Source organism: Terrapene carolina, unplaced genomic scaffold (genome assembly GCF_002925995.2).
Source record: "Terrapene carolina triunguis isolate 2854851 unplaced genomic scaffold, T_m_triunguis-2.0 Scaffold183, whole genome shotgun sequence".
NCBI lineage: Eukaryota > Metazoa > Chordata > Testudines > Emydidae > Terrapene > Terrapene triunguis.
Genome location: NW_020664534.1, coordinates 3,600,087 through 3,616,156, shown reverse-complemented (window position 1 = coordinate 3,616,156; position 16,070 = coordinate 3,600,087). Strand labels below are relative to the sequence as shown.

Here is a 16,070-nt window from a genome sequence, read left to right as displayed (position 1 = left end):
TTCACCAAGGGGCTTCTCTCAACAACCTAGAACAGGTGCTTCCCCTCCTCCGGCAGCGGGACAAGGGCTCTGAGTGCGCGCAGGGATGAAACCAGTGGTAGGCACAGGCCTTGAGAGCAGAAGCAGGCACTGGGTGGAGCGTCCTTTGCTGGGGGCGGGCGGTAGGAGGAGTTCGTCAGATCTCCGCCTGCCCCAGCTGAGCGTCAGTCCTGTGCTGGGAGGGGTTCGCCCCGACTCCTATTTCAGGAAAGTTTGCACCAGCTCAGGGCTTGCATCATGGCAGGGCAGGCGCAGAGCAGGGCTGAGCTGCAGCAGCAGGCGGCGCCGCCATGGGGAGAGCTGCTGTCCTTCCAGTACTTCCAGCGCTTGTGCCCCCCCGGGGCCGGCTACGGCTACAGCGGGGGCAGCATGCAGGGGATGCGGGAAAGCGAGTTCCGCAGGCTCGGAGGTAACCCGATCTGTAGTGAAGGCCCCCTGCGGCCGGGGAAGGGGCTGTGGGCTCGGCTCGCTCACTGAGAGGGCCTAGGACAGGCAGCTGCTTATACAACTTCTGCCCCCCTAGTCACAGTCCCTCGGGCTGTGACGCACCGCAGCTGAACCGAAACTAACACACCAAGTTTCCTTCCTTCGCAGAAGTTTGAAGAAGCGCTGGCAAGTTGAGTGGTTGGAGTGTAAGTGCAGGCTCCTTGCCGGAGAGGACCCCAAAGACTAGGAACATCCTGTCTGCACGCCCCAGAGCTAGACAGCCCAGATTTTACCCCTTCAGAGGTTGGGTGTTTGCTGTAGAAAGGGTCAGGCCCGGTCCCTAGTGTTTGAGACCAAGCGCTCTAATCAGTCTGACAAAAAATATTCTCTCCCTACTTGTTCACCTTTCCCTCCCTTCGCCCTTTGGATGTCACTATGTCACCTGTTCACCGTCCTAGGCAGGACTTGACTTTCTAATGTAAAAAGCTCGGGGAGAAAGCCCATTGAAAAATAAATAGCAATATTGTATAGGGCTATAAGCAGCAAAAAAAAAAAAAAAAAAAAAAGGACACAAACCCTGCTTGTTTTCCCACCTTTTCAGGTCATCTTTAAACAGGACTTAAATTTTCTTCATTGGTCTTGATAGTGACATAAGTAAAGGACATTTTTTTATATAATATTTTAAAATTGTATTTGTATTGGTGTAAAATGATACAGATCTTCACAGGGAAATAATGACAAAATGCAGCAATAGCTTTAAAAACAACAGTACAATTCACAACATTTAGGCAGGTAAGGATTTTAATCTCAACACTTCTCTAAAGTGAGTGACGTTTCTCTTTGTAAAAATTTTTATTTTTCAAAGTCAAACTTTGCTTTCCCATATCCAAGCTGATATTATATTGGCAATAAAAATAAAGGGCATACCAATGATGTACTGTTATATGCTTAAGATCCATGCCCATGGCTGCTGTGACCACAAGACTTTTGGAAAAATTAAAATAACACAGGGACCAAAGTAAGTAACATACCCACAGTTCCAATCCTAGATTTGTGATCAAGTCAATATGCTCGTTTTACTAAGACTATTTTTATCGTGTCTATTCTTTTATTACTTCTGTGAAAATGTTTCTTGTAATAGATTATAGGATCTGTGTTTAACTCACTAATGGTTTAATGTGTGACACTGGCCTTTAAAATTTACATCAAAAGGTGAAAACGAGTGAAAGAGAGCAAGGGATAGTTTGAGATGATTGAGCATTTTTTCTTTAAAGAAACAAAGATTTATAGAATTTTAATTTGAAGACATCAGTTATTCATATTTGTGAAAGTTTGAAAACAAGTTTGTCTGTGACAAATAAACTTGGACCAGAATTTTAAAAACCGGTGCTTAAAGTTAGGATTCTAAATCCCTATAGGCCAGTGGTTCCCAAACTGGGGTTCGTGAACCCCTGGGGGTTCGCAAATTACAGGGGGTTTGCAGAAAAAAAATCCCTAATGGTGGACAGAGCTGTCCCTATGGACCCCGGGCAGCACGGGGCCAGCAGCCTGGAGCCCCTGGACTTCCAAGAGCTAAGCAGATCAAAGCAAGTATATCTATCACACTGAGGAGATTTAAACTTCAAGACTCCTTATAAGAAATGGAAAGGGAGGTGGATATTTTTTGCTGTTTTTAAAATTAAATAGGCAGCTAGTATTATTTTTTTTTTTTTAATTATTTTGAAGAACAAGTTTAAGCTTTGTTGTAACGTGTGTTGTTTGCCTGGACTGCTCAAGACCTGAATGCTTGTGTAGGAGGAACGATTTGAGTTGGCTTCTTAAATACCTTCATGCTGTTTCACATCTGATACTCCTTGCTGAAACCTAGGAGTCTTGTCTTATAACCGGCTTATTCAAAGTGATGCAAGCTACGAAAGTGAGATCTTGGAAGAGTGTTGCTGTTTTCATAATGTAGTAAAAATACTGTGATAATTAATAATAAATAGCGTGTAATATGCATGTCATAAAAACAAATTTTATATTTCCAAGATCAATGTTTTTATAATTTATACTCAGGTAAAGGAGAAAATCCCTGGAAATATTCATTTTTAGGAGGGGGTTTGCGAGACTTGACATTTTAGTGAAAGGGGTTCACAGGTTGTTAAAGTTTGGGAACCACTGCTATAGACACTTATACAAGTGACCTGATTTTCAAAAGTGCTGAGAACCCAGTAGCTCCTATTAACTTCAGTACTTTTGAAAATCAAGCCTTTTAAGTGTCTGTAGCTTGGGTCTTTCAATGAGCTCTCTGTGAATAAATCTCTGCACCCACATTGCAGAATCAGGGTCTAAAAAGAGAATTAGGATCCTAGCTTTAGGTATCCATTTTGGAAAACCTTGGCATATTTTATTTTTATATATATATATATATATATATGCCACAAAAATCAAGCCTCAGTAGATATTGTTACAGCAGGCTATGGGCGTTAGATATTTTATATTGTTTCCAGGGAAAAATAAATATTGAGCATAAAATAGAATGTATGATAACCCTAAATTGCATGTTAGTCTGTGGCAAGGTGACCTGAATTGCCCAATCTAGCTGGCATTCAGTTATCTCTACTTCTTTGCCTGTCCCTCCCTCCCCCTGCTTTCAGGATGTAATTTTTTTGAGTGTTTAAAAGGCTCCAGAGCATTTAGCCAACCAGCAGCTTTCAGTAACCTGTCAAGATCTCCCTATTGGGGCCATGACTAGAAGCTTTATATCATGGAGAGTCCCACGTCATCTGTAAATATGGGTCCGGAGCATACAGAGTTTTTCAAACTAACCTTCAGATTGTCCCTTCCTCAGCTGAATGAATGTTTTTGGGCTTCTCCATTTCTCCTGCAGGAAAACTCATCCCTTCTGGTACAGAAAGTAATTGAGCAAGAGGTGAAAGAGGGGGAAAAATATTTTTGGTCGTTCCTGATAATGAATAAGACAATAGGGTTCAATGCATATGTGGTCAATAAAAGCGTTCAAGATATTCACCGGGGAAATCCTCGTGCCATTTCTAGAGGATGGCAAAGGACTATGAACTTTGGACCTTGTAGAAGTTTACATGCACATAGGAATACTCCCCAAATACTTAGAAATATCTTATTTGTAGAGGAACAGCTCTGCCAGTTCAGTGTTTTGCCTTTTGGGTTGGCATAGGTGCCACAAGCTTTTGTGAAATGCTTAGTCATGACTATCTGCACAGGCTAGTATTGCATGTGTTCTCCTTGGATGACCTAGTCCTTCTCCCCATGCCAGGCAGGAATCAAGTAGACCTAGGCCATCCCTGACCAGTATTTGTCTAACCCGTCCTTAAACGATGGGGATTCCACACACTTCCCATGTAACAGGCTCCAGTGCTTAAATATCTTTAGAGTGAGAGAGTTTTTCCTAATATCTAACTTAATTCTCCCTTGCTGCAAACTAAGCCTATTGCTTCCTGACCTACCCTCAGTGGGCATGGAAAACAGTTTATCACTGTTCTTTATAACTGCCCTTAATGTATATGAAGACTGTTATGAGGGCCTCCCCAGCCTTCTCTTCTCTAGATTAAACATGTCCATTTTTTTCAATCTTTCCTCATAGGTAACGTTTTCTATTCCTCTTCTCATTTTTATTGCTCTCCTCTGGACTCCCTCCAATTTGTTCATATTTTTCTTTAAGTGTGGTGCCCAAGCTGGATAGTACTCCAGCCGAAGCCTCACCAGTGCTCTGTACCGCCAAACAATTATCTCCAGTGTGTTATGACACTCCTGTGAATGCATCCCAGAATCACATGTCAGTTTACAAAAGGAGCGAGCTTCAAGCGTTAGTTATTGATCCATCTTATACCAGAGTTTACAAAGTAGTCCTTTGGAGTCATCCAAGATTCCCCTCCAAGGTGGACAGTGTCCTTATCTCACCTTAATGAGCTTGTTGTCTTGACAACATTTCCTCCCCGCCCCCCACCTTAGTATAGCCATCCTAAAGCCTCTCTCATAATGCAAGAGGATAAAGTGTCCTAGAGTTCTACTTGGAGTGAACTAAAGCGTTCAAAGTCCTTCCAACTGTTTGTTTTCAATTGACATCAGTTCCTTAGATGATGCTGTCACTAAGTGGACCATGCTGAAATGCTCTCTGATTGTAGCTTGCATTGCTATGATGTGACTGGCCTAAAAGTTAGAAGGCCATATCAAGGCTTGCTTGATCTTACGCAGGGTGGCTTCTACTGCTAGCCTTAGGATCTTTCCAACAAAGACCTCTACAAGGCAGCTACAAGAGGAATCCTGTTTTGATCCCTCAGTTCTGCAGAACCTGTCCCTAAAGTAGGGAAGCCCAAACTTTCTTACACCTAGAGATGTCATTTCTTTATGTATATCTGAGTTCATCACTTTGTATTATTTTTAACCCTATGCTTTTTTGGAATCCTCCTACAGACTATATGTGAATTAGGGCTGATGTTTTCTTGGGAAGCATCTTACTCCTTTACATAATTCAAAATCAAGCAAAGCCCCCATTATAATTTTCAGTTCAGTTTCTGCTGCCTGTTGCAGTTGTTTGATGGTTTGCACTGAGAAGCTCTGCTGTCACACCATGACCTGGGGTGAGTAGGGTCCCTCACGCTGGTCTCTATACAGACATCCATCTCACAGCCTCACTACTCACCCTTGGTGCTGGGTTGAGCGATTGTGGCCCTAAATGCATAATGGTTCTCATGATTATTGGAAAGAAATCAATGGTGGGTATGAAACACAGATCTGCTCTGCCTAAAATAAAGGTGAGATTTGCCAAAGTGCTTAGCATTGGCCTAACCCTACTCCCATTGAAATCAATGGGAATTTCACCACTGACTCCAGCAGGGAAAAAAAAAGTTGCCCAAATCCCACTTGTAAGGCTTTGTGAAAAGATAAAAAGAACTAGTGCAGCTGCTTAAATCATCAGGGGTCTGTTATGCTTAACACATAAGCCTTAAGACTTTCCTTTTAAGCAAAAGTTTATCTGCAAGTTTCTCCTTGGAGGACGATTAACTGACAGATTGGGCAATATTTTCTAAACGTATGCGTGGAGGCTATTAAACTGATCCCTATCTTATAGGCAAGAGAGTACACAGAACGTGTGACCTTGGCCTTAAACTCACGAGCAAAACACTTATCTATAACATAGGGTCAGAGTATTAACCTTTAATTTAGAAACAGTTAAAAAAAAATCAACAGTGTTTCAGAGTCTGTTCTTAAGTAACAGGATCCAATATACTTTATGTTGAATGATTTGCTATAATGAAATCACAGCACAAAAAAAAAAAATCATGTTCTAGCTGTACAGTATCATGTCTTTGAGAAGAAGCGGATGTAATGTATATAATTTACATTTAATCCCAAAGTACTTTTCCAGTTATGGGTCTGTTCCTGTACTCCTTTCCTAGAAAAAGCTCTCATTGACTTCAGTGGGAGTTGTTGCAAGAATAATGAGCACAGGATGAGCACAGCCCTATATACAGATGCACCCAGAAAGAAGAATCAGCAGGGCACTAAGTGACCACCTGTCTTTTAAGAAATAAATAATCCTCACTTGCTGCCTAATGTCCCAAATCCCATATCAAGTTAATAGATGGTGCTCATCCATATTTCAGCAACAGGCATGCAAAAAAATCATACAATACTAAGGTGCTGTGAAGTCTGTTGTGCATAATTTTGTACAACTGATAAAAAACATCATGGGTGTTGGTCCCTTAATAATAAATTTAGTCTTGAATTATTAATAAAGTTGTCCTTTATTTCCTTGAAATGCAGGTGGTCACTCAAAGTTGTCACCTATTCTCATTCTGTTTTTCAATAACAAAACAAACAACATTTAGGTATTTGACCTTTGTCGTCTTCAAATAATTACTTTCTCATATTACTGTTAACAGTTATCTTAGGTCTTTGTCTCTAAATAGGATAGTTCTTCTCAAAACAGCATTTTTCTGTTGTTGAGGGTTATTAGACAAGCAGTGTCAGTTCTGTCCTCTGAGAGGAGAATAATCATAGGCATGAGTTTATCTCCTATTATTTCTGTCCTGGTTGAAATCAAGAACTAGTGAATGAAGGTTGGAAAGATTTTTTTTCTTCAAATGGTGTGAATTAATTTTTAGCCTTAAATCTTTTCATAATCCAGCACCACTCAGTTTTATTATTTACTCTGCAATGGTAAAGATGAAATCATTTTGGTGTTTGATCTGAGAGCTGTGTCATATGTATAAGAATTGGGTTTGTTTAGTTTGGAAAAGAGAAGACTGAGAGGGGACATGATAGCAGTTTTCAGGTATCTAAAAGGGTGTCATAAGGAGGAGGGAGAAAACTTGTTCACCTTAGCCTCTGAGGATAGAACAAGAAGCAATGGGCTTAAACTGCAGCAAGGGAGGTCTAGGTTGGACATTAGGAAAAAGTTCCTAACTGTCAGGGTGGTTAAACACTGGAATAAATTGCCTAAGGAGGTTGTGGAATCTCCATCTCTGGAGATATTTAAGAGTAGGTTAGATAAATGTCTATCAGGGATGGTCTAGACAGTATTTGGTCCTGCCATGTGGGCAGGGGACTGGACTCGATGACCTCTCGAGGTCCCTTCCAGTCCTAGAATCTATGAATCTATGAATCCCTGCTGATTTGCAGAACAGTAATGATTTGTACACTGGCACGTCTGCCCTTTTAATCTTTGTTTTGTAGGCTGAAACCTGCTTTCCCCTTCAGCAGAAACTTCTGTTATTTACTGTTGGCGGTGAGAACATGTTAGTAATAGTCTAGTCTCAATATGTGTGTAAAGATTACTTTGATAATTAGGATTATATTTATGTCACTAATTTAATTATCACCCAACCAGGTTTAAAAAAAAAAGTGCAAGCATTTTATAGTCAGACAGAAATAGCTTAATTATGCCTTGTTGAAAGCTGAGCCACCCATGCCCTGACAGTGGCTGGAGATATTACACCTTTTGAAAAAGTAAAATGTCTTCACTGGTATGAGGGGATGAGCATGCAGGTGGAAACCAGTGCTCCCCCCTCCTGCCACAGTGGAGCAAACCTGAGGTGCAGGGGAATGGATGGGGCCAGGCCCAAATGTCGCAGGGTTCACTCACTGCAAGTCACGCCTCCTCTTGACCGTCCTGGGGATTAGCTCTGGCCAGGCATTGCGCCCTCTTCCAGTAGTGTCTCTCCCACCACCCTTTCATCCTGCAGCCCCTCTCGCTCCAGGAACTGCGGCCTCCTCTTCGTGACTTTTTTTCCAACTTCCTACTGAAAAAGGGGGGGGGGGTGTAGAAGAAGGGGGAAAACAAACTCACCCCAATTTTTTCATTTTTGAATTTCAGTACAAAAAAAAGAAAATTTAAAATTCCTAAAAATCTTTCATAAACTTTTTCATTAGGCCTTTTTTCCCCCCGCCAACCAAAAGAAATGTTAGTTTAAACTTTGTCCAGCTCTGATTCACACTCATGAATCCTCAGTCCTTTTAACAAGAGAAACAAAAGCCAAACAAGTATGTGAAACATAGATACAAACAAGCGACCTAAAGCACAATGGAGTACTGAATAGAATACAATGCTACCTAAACTTATCTGGGAGATTTATTACTATTTGTATTATCGCTGCGCCAGATGCCTGAATCAATGATCAGGGCTTCATTGTGTTAGGCGCTATACACAAATCACAAAAAGGTAGTCCCTGCCCCAAAGAGCTTACAATCTAAGGGCCAGAACATGACCCGTCCTCTGTGCCAATGGAAGGCAGGAGAGGGGGCAGCAGGTGACCTTACTTTCTTGGACTGGTGCACCATACCACCACTTCCTGTGCAGACTTTGCAGAGCGTTGTCCAGGTAGGTAGGAAGGTCAGGAGAGGGCATGGAGTGGGTGGGAGCCTAACAAAAATTACTACTGCCCAGAGCCAGGTCTAAATAACAAGCCCCCCCTTGGGCTGCTCCAGGGGCAGTACAACACCACACTTTGGGCTAGATCACACATTGATGGTTTACCCCCAGGTAACGATAGCATACATGATGGAGTGCTATAAAGGTGTACCAGTATGAGTCTGGGAGTGTCACACACAACTGATAAACCACACGTCCGTAATGGCAGTCATCTCAACAACATGCTAGTATAACCTTTATACCACATCACACTGTCATGTGTCCTGCATAAGCCACATGTTTTACAGGGAAAACCCGTTTCAGAGAATATACAAAAATCCTTGCGGGACTATTTTGGCATGTTTCCTGTGAAGCTAGTTGATCCAAAAGTACTGGACTTGAAGGGAGTGGAAAATTGTAACAAATACATTTTTAAACCCTCTAACAATGATCTAAAGTATCTTTTCTAGGCATAAAAAAGGTCATGACTTAAAACCCCAGCAGCTCAGAAACTACTGGTTAGGGAGAGTGAGTAGAGGAAACTGGGATTTGCTCTCCCCAACCACACAGAGCTTGCGTTTCTAGCTCCCATTAGGCATGAATTACGTGACAGTAAACCTGTCATGGGCCAGTACTGAATGTTTCCCCATGCTGCACTGCATTTTAGAGGGGTACATTTTGGTTTGTGAGGGGAAAGAAGCTGGTGTTTGAAGGTTTGTAACATTAGAATACACCCCAAAGAAGATGGATTATGGGTGGAGTGCCGGTGGTGAGAGGACCGTGTTACATGCAGCTTATTATATGGCTGTTCAATTGATTGCATTACTATCACCACAACAATGTGATATGACACAATCTTACTAACAGTTCCTGTAGTTTCTGATTGTATAAATGGTTAGCTGAATATGACCATTTCTTAATATATTCGTCTGTGTTATCTAATGAGCTCACATTGAGAAGTAGAGTAGGAGCTATTTGAGTGTAAAAGGATTTAATACAGAATATAAGCATAAAGTCAACAATGCATAGATGTTTCAATTTTTTTTTTTCCTTCACAAATTTTTATAGCAGCAACGTGTCATTAGGAAATAGTCATCTGGCACATCAGGATTCAAAAGGTTATCACTAGTACACATGGTGTAGCACATGCAGTGCTGCTTGAACTTTTGCTCTGGTGTTGATGGACTGAGCTCCAAATAATGGGGACCATCATGAAACTGCCATAATATTTCAACATTGAAGGAATTTTTAGTTTTGGAAGAGGAAAAAGATTGCCCCAAAGATTCAGGGGTTGTTCTGTTTCTGGCAATTGCACTACTCAGATTGATATATGGAATGTAGTTTCTAACATCAGCTTTGTCATTGCAATACATTTCTCAGAAGTGTTTGAGGAACCATTGTACTGGTTCATTTAAATGCATGTGTTATAGTATGAGGCTTTTAAAACTGTAAGCTCAGCTGAAGAGTCTAGGAAACAAGTCTGTAAGTAACAAGTCTGCTGCTGTTGTAAGTAATGGTGCAAGTTCAGACTTCTTTGTACTTTGCGAGTACAGACAGGATCAGTTGTGACTAGATCCTTTGGCGAAAAAGGTTCAGTTTTGGGTGCCTTAGGCACTTATATCCACATTTAGACTCCTGTGTCTAAATCAATGTCTTGATTTAGAGAGGAGCCTCTGGGAAGTCAATGGGTGTTGCACATTTTCAGGCCCTAATGACTAATTTTCAGCACCCAAATTTGAACATTTTAGTTTTAATGTTCAGACATGTTAGTGTGGGATCCCTGTAAGGGATATCTATATCAAGCATAGTAGTGTTCACTTTGTTGTATAGTATATGAAAATGTCAGTACAGGGAAGAGATTATATTGTAAAAGGAGAAGCTGCTTTCTGATCGTTCACTGAACAAATTGAGCATATATGAAACTTTTGTTGCTCAAAAACATTCTTGCTGTTGAATTTTTATATTCAGCAATGACTATTTCCAATTAAGGTTTTTTTCATTGTAATGTTGCCATGTGGTAGTTCCATGTGTAAGATAGAAATACACTGGTAAGAAAACACCTATGTACATATTACACTCCATTTTATTAGATATAGAGCTATTTCTTTTTTTAAAATAAGATAAGATTATTAATCCAAAGAAATTTCATACATTTTAAGGCAGAGACATGGTCAAGTTGATATCAGTGGAATTGCTACTCTAGATTTACAGTGGTGTAAGTGAGATTGGAATCTGACCCACAGAAGCGCTGCTATGTCAGGGGTGGGCAAACCTTTTGGCCCGAGGGCCACATCGGGGTGCAAAACTGTATGGAGGGCTGGGTATGGAAGGCTGTGCCTCCCCAAACAGCCTTGCCCCCGCCCCCTATCCGACCCCTCCCACCCCCTGACTGCCCCCCTCAGAAGCCCTCACCCATCCAACCCCCCTCGCTCCTTGTCTCCTGACCGCCCCCTCCCGGGACCCCTGCCCCTAATCGCCCCCCCGGGACGCCACCCGCTATCCAACCACCCCCTGTTCCTAATCTCCTGCCCCCCCAGAACCTTTGCCCTATCCAACCGCCCCCTGTTCCTAATCTCCTGCCCCCCCAGAACCTTCGCCCTATCCAACCGCCCCGTTCCCCATCCCCTGACCGCCCCCCCAGAACCTCCGCCCCACCCAGCCGCCCCCTGCTCCCTGTCCCCTGACTGCCCCCCAGAACCCCCTGCCCCTTATCCAACACTCGGCCCTGTGGCTGTAGGAGAGGGGGAGCAGCGGGGGAGGGGCCCGGGAGGCTAGCCCCAGGCCAGGAGGTCAGGGGCCGGGCAGGACCGTCCCCCAGGGGCCGTAGTTTGCCCACCTCTATGCTATGTCCATGTATTATTAGTGATTTGTTTATTGTAGCACTTACCATAAGTGCTAGATGCTTTCCAGACATTCAAGAAGGAATGGGTACTTGCTCCAAGGAGCTCCCAGTCTCAGGACAGACACAAATAAACAGAGAGGGGAGGGGCAGTTTATATGCCAATCAACTTGATTTACTGTATACATCATAGCAGAAGTGGATCTTTAAGAGGGTCTTAAATGTGAAAAGAAGCTTTATGGTTAAGCTGGGGAAGATCATACCAGGCACAGGGGGCTGCCTTGTAGTAATCACCAATGAGAGAAGCTGACAAATGGGCAGACAAGACCAGGAACACTGGCAGAGCAGAGAGGATGGTGAGGGAGACATGAATCTTGGCCAGGGAAGATATTTGGGGTGCGGGAAAAGGGGGCATGTAGAGCTTTTTAAGATGTCTCTAAGGCATCTATAACAATGGTTTCTAAGCACCAGGTATGAATGTATACCAGGCATATTTTACTTAAAATGCCATTTTAAAATATTTTGTTAGGAATCTTTTTGTACTTCACTGAGGTCACTGATTCAGAACACAGCAGTTCGAAAAGGGAACTGAAAGTGTTTATGAACAGTGAGTCAGTTTTGTGCCAGTTTTGTGCTCTCATATTCATCCTTGATGGCAAAATAAGTTGTAAAATATACTTGTCATGGGACTGCTACCCTACACAACCACATTAGTTTTCTATCTGGTGTATGAAATCTGGGTATGAAACCAGAGAAATTTCCCCAAACAAGATCTATCATTCTCTTATTGTCCTATTTCTTATTATCTTCCTCTTTCTCTTTCTTGTGTAGGAGCCAAGGGAATATTATATTTGCAAGAGGAGGAAGAAGATGTGATTTCAGTGTTCATTCAGACCAGGCTCTGAAGCAACATGATCTAAAACATTTTCAGAGCAGCTTAGGAACAATGTTAATCAAACAACGTTTTTCTCAGTTCTGGATTCCCCTGAGTAGAGACTTATCCAATTTTGTGACATGCATAAATGAAGGAGTAGGATGACAACAACAAACTCACTTTTACTAGTAAAATAACTAGTACTTGAACTTGAGTCTCTGGAGATGGAATCATGTGCTTGTTTAATGTTTGGAAATATGACAACCTTATTTTAACAAGTATTCATTAATGTAATTTTGTGAGATAATTTTATTAACATATGACCTTAAGATACTGAATACCACTATGCACATCCCTATGCATATTTGTTAAGAGTGCAGCTGAAGGTAAAAGACCACATGAATGACCTGAAGTAATGATGCAAGCCAAACATCCTACCTCCTATCTGAGAGAGAAATCGAAGGTGCAAAACTTTCCGATTTTTAAGACTCTTGTGCTCTTATACCACTGCATATAAGAAGTTGTCATAGTTACTGCTTTTGTTGGGTAGTTACTAATAGTTTCAATGATGCTGTGATGTGTAGGCCTTTGTGTATGCATACCAGTGCCCTTCATTAAAACAGGATAGACCTGATGATGAGTAATGGTCCCATCCACTAGTGCCATTATGTCTCCAACAGCATATTAAGCAGAGGCCTGTGACTGGGAACATTTTTTTCCCTTTTATTTGTACTTGACAATAATCTCTTTGTGAAATCATGAATGTATTTTACCAAATAAAATGTAAGTGGAAAAAATGTATGACGAGATCTATCTTTTGAAGCAGAGAAGAGTTTGGAGTCATTTCCTCCCCTCCCCCTGCACTTTTACCACAAATCTGTGGGTAAAACCAACAAGTGACCAAAATGAAAAAAATGTGTAGTGTAAGAGAGCAGAACACGGCCTTTTTGTTTCCCCCTGCCCAAGCCATATAGAATGGGAATAACTTACCTTGTCTTTTAGGCTGGTGTCCCAGTGTGTCAGCATCCCCCTTTGGTCAGACAGGGCACTGCAGAGTCTGCACGGATCAGTCCCCCTTTTTTGAGTGTTTATAGTCCTGTTCTGGAGCCAAGGACATTAATATCTGTCTCACAGGGGTGTACAGATTTCCCCATATGTTGCCAGGGATTATCTGGCCCTTGCCCTGAAGGGACCTGGAACCCCTTTTGCTCTTAAGTCCCTGTTTAGAGTCAGGTAGGGGAACCCAGGCCCACCCACGCCACTGGATTCCAGCTCAGACCTCTTAAACCAGGCAGGCAGAATCAGTCCTCCACATTTCTCCTGTTATACCCTGAGCTCCCTCTTGCCTCCTTTGGTTCTGTAGGCTTCGCCAGCCTGTGGATCTGGGCATCCCTTCTTTGGATTGTTGTCACAATCACCAGCTTCTCACCAGCTTACTGGGCAGGGCCGCCTTTCTCTGGCCTGCTTGTTCCTCTGGCAGCCATTCTACCCCACTGCTTCTCAGCTCTTTTATTCTCTCAGCTGTTGTGAGGCTGCCAATCAGCGCTGGCCAGCAGTTGCTGCATTTACTTCTTGGCTGGTGGTGACATGCCTTCTCACACTGAGGTTGGATCAGAAGCAGATAAATAAAAACAGGAAGGCTCTGTGTTTATGGTGCTGACTGGAGTGAAACTAAGGATTTTACCAGAAATTATCTTCTACTTCTTCAGAAATTGCTCTTCGCTTCTTCATATAAATTTTGAATGGAACAATATTTATATATATATTTAAAAAAGACTAAAAATAGTTGAAACTATCTGAATGCTGCAAAGAGATAATGTCAGAAAAACTGCAGTACTTAATACTGCTATTCAGGAGAACATACCCAAGAGATATAAAAGGCACTTGTGTTTTGAAAACTGGGAAGTGAACCAAATTGACATTCATATGAGAATGTAGGGGAATTATTGTACTCGGAGGAAAACTATACTACTGGAGCATCATGTATTCAGTGCTTGCAACCAAAACAGATGAAACATTTGATTAGCTAGCAACAGACTTTAAATGCTGTCCATTAACAATGTGAACATCTTAGAGGTGACGTTTCTTGCTAGAATGTCCTAGGGGATCATTAGAGATAATAAGAGCACAATTTTCGGCACACCTTAACCACAGAAAGGTAGTGACAGATACGTAGCGCTGCAGAAACTGCACAATAATAGAAATGGAAACTGATTGATGGTTATACATCAAGCTGTACTAAAGGAGACCATATAGCATTAGATCAAGTAAATAAAAGCAAACTGCAAATACTTGTTAACACATAACAGGTGAATTGGATTTTGGGAGGTCCAAAAATGATCCATGTGGTATAGGATGCCAAAAAATCATGTAAAAGCACAGTCGGCACAACACAAAATAGTGTGACATATGATATTAAAACAAGTAAAAATATCCATGTAGAAACCACTTTACAAAAGTTCATGAGAAGCTGTGACACAGCTGACTTTGCATGGTGCCTGGGACAGTGCCAGCCAATTAGCCTGGATTTGTTTGTTCTCCATTCTGCTGCTGACAGCAGTTCGTGTCTTGACTAGGTCTCTTTGTCTCAATTTCCCCATCTATAAAATGAGGACAATAAAAGTTGACTACCTCAAATTGTGAGGATTAGCCAGTTAGTTTATATAATACTTTAAGAACACCAAGTATTAATGTGGTTTTGTCCATCTGAGTAGCTCTTTAAACTGGTCAGGGAGGGAGTATGGAGGAAAGGGGAAAAACCTATGAAAGCATCTTGGAAATTTTTTTCCAAGGTGGGTTAACTAACTGCAAGAGCCATACTTTCAGTGGAAAGCCACTGGTCATATGATTGTGTGTTTTTGGTGGAGTTCATGTGTGTATCTAGATATTATTGAAAACATTATTCCTAATTTATCCATTAGTGGGTCAAATTTATCACTAATTTCAGCAGAGTTATGCAAAGTGGTACAACCTGGAACTGTGGGACTTTAGTGCCCCCTTAATTCCCCAGCCTGGGATGTCTCTCACCATGCTGTGCCATTGACAAACAGAAAACCCTTCCAGGTGCTGTGATCACTCAGCCATCAGCGTGTGGAGACTCACACTCAGCGAAATTGCATGAAGGCTCTCTAAGCCATTCATGAATCATACAGAGAGAGGCATCAGCCAATCAGACCAGCCCCGAGCCTTGCACCCCAGGAATATACTGTCTGACACTGCACAAGACTCCCTTGAACCATGCAAGCTCATTAGTATGCCACTTTGTCAAAGGAAAGTGGACATGCACCAGCCTCTGTAATCTGAGCTGAGCTTCCCCAAGCATTTCAACCAAAAGGTGCTCTTTTGAGGTACAGAGTTACAGGTACAGAGCCATGTTTCTATGCAGACTAGGATTCCAGTTAAATGTAGTTATACTCAGAAAGTCACTCTGGAAAAAATTGTTTTGTGGGATTCTGTGTTTTTCAATGATTTCCATATCTAATTTGCTCAGTTTTTTAACCGTCAAATATTTTTTTCTAACTACTTGGATCTGAAAGTCAAGTGTATTCTCTCTGACTTGTGCATCGTCACCAGTAATACGTCTGTATTTGGAATGTAGTTCATAATTCTGTCATGCATGCCATCAGTGGAATAGCAGCCAGTTCATATACTCTTAGCTTTATTGGCTCTACAATGCTCTTATGACTAACAAATATTAAAGCATTTCTTCTGTGTTCAAAATAAGTACACTAGCTATAACTCAGAATACAAGGGAGCAGATCTGTTGAGTAAGAAACGGCCAATTTTACATAGGCACTTTTTCAACCATTATTTTATACTGTGAAATAAACTTGTAGCTAATGATGGTGAACACTGATCCCCAATTCAGCAAAAGTTTGAAGTTCCCGATGTGCCTGCAAAATGCACCAGCTGAGCTGGAGGGATGAGGTGGCAGGATGGGCGCACAAGGGAAAGAGTATAATATTTTTATATTGTTCTTTCCTATGGCACAGGCAGCTCCTTTTAGCAGCCACCTCTGACCA

General features: G+C 41.9%; 1 protein-coding gene across 1 annotated transcript in view; it reads left to right on the top strand.

Moving 5' to 3' along the window:
• The first annotated feature begins 208 nt into the window (after positions 1-208).
• The window catches only part of MOCOS (molybdenum cofactor sulfurase), a 388,002-nt gene continuing 372,140 nt past the window's right edge, over positions 209-16,070 (top strand). The window contains exon 1 of the mRNA XM_026654152.1: positions 209-448. Coding sequence (XP_026509937.1) covers positions 277-448 — 172 coding nt within the window. The 5' untranslated portion in view covers positions 209-276. The remainder of the gene's footprint in view (positions 449-16,070) is intronic.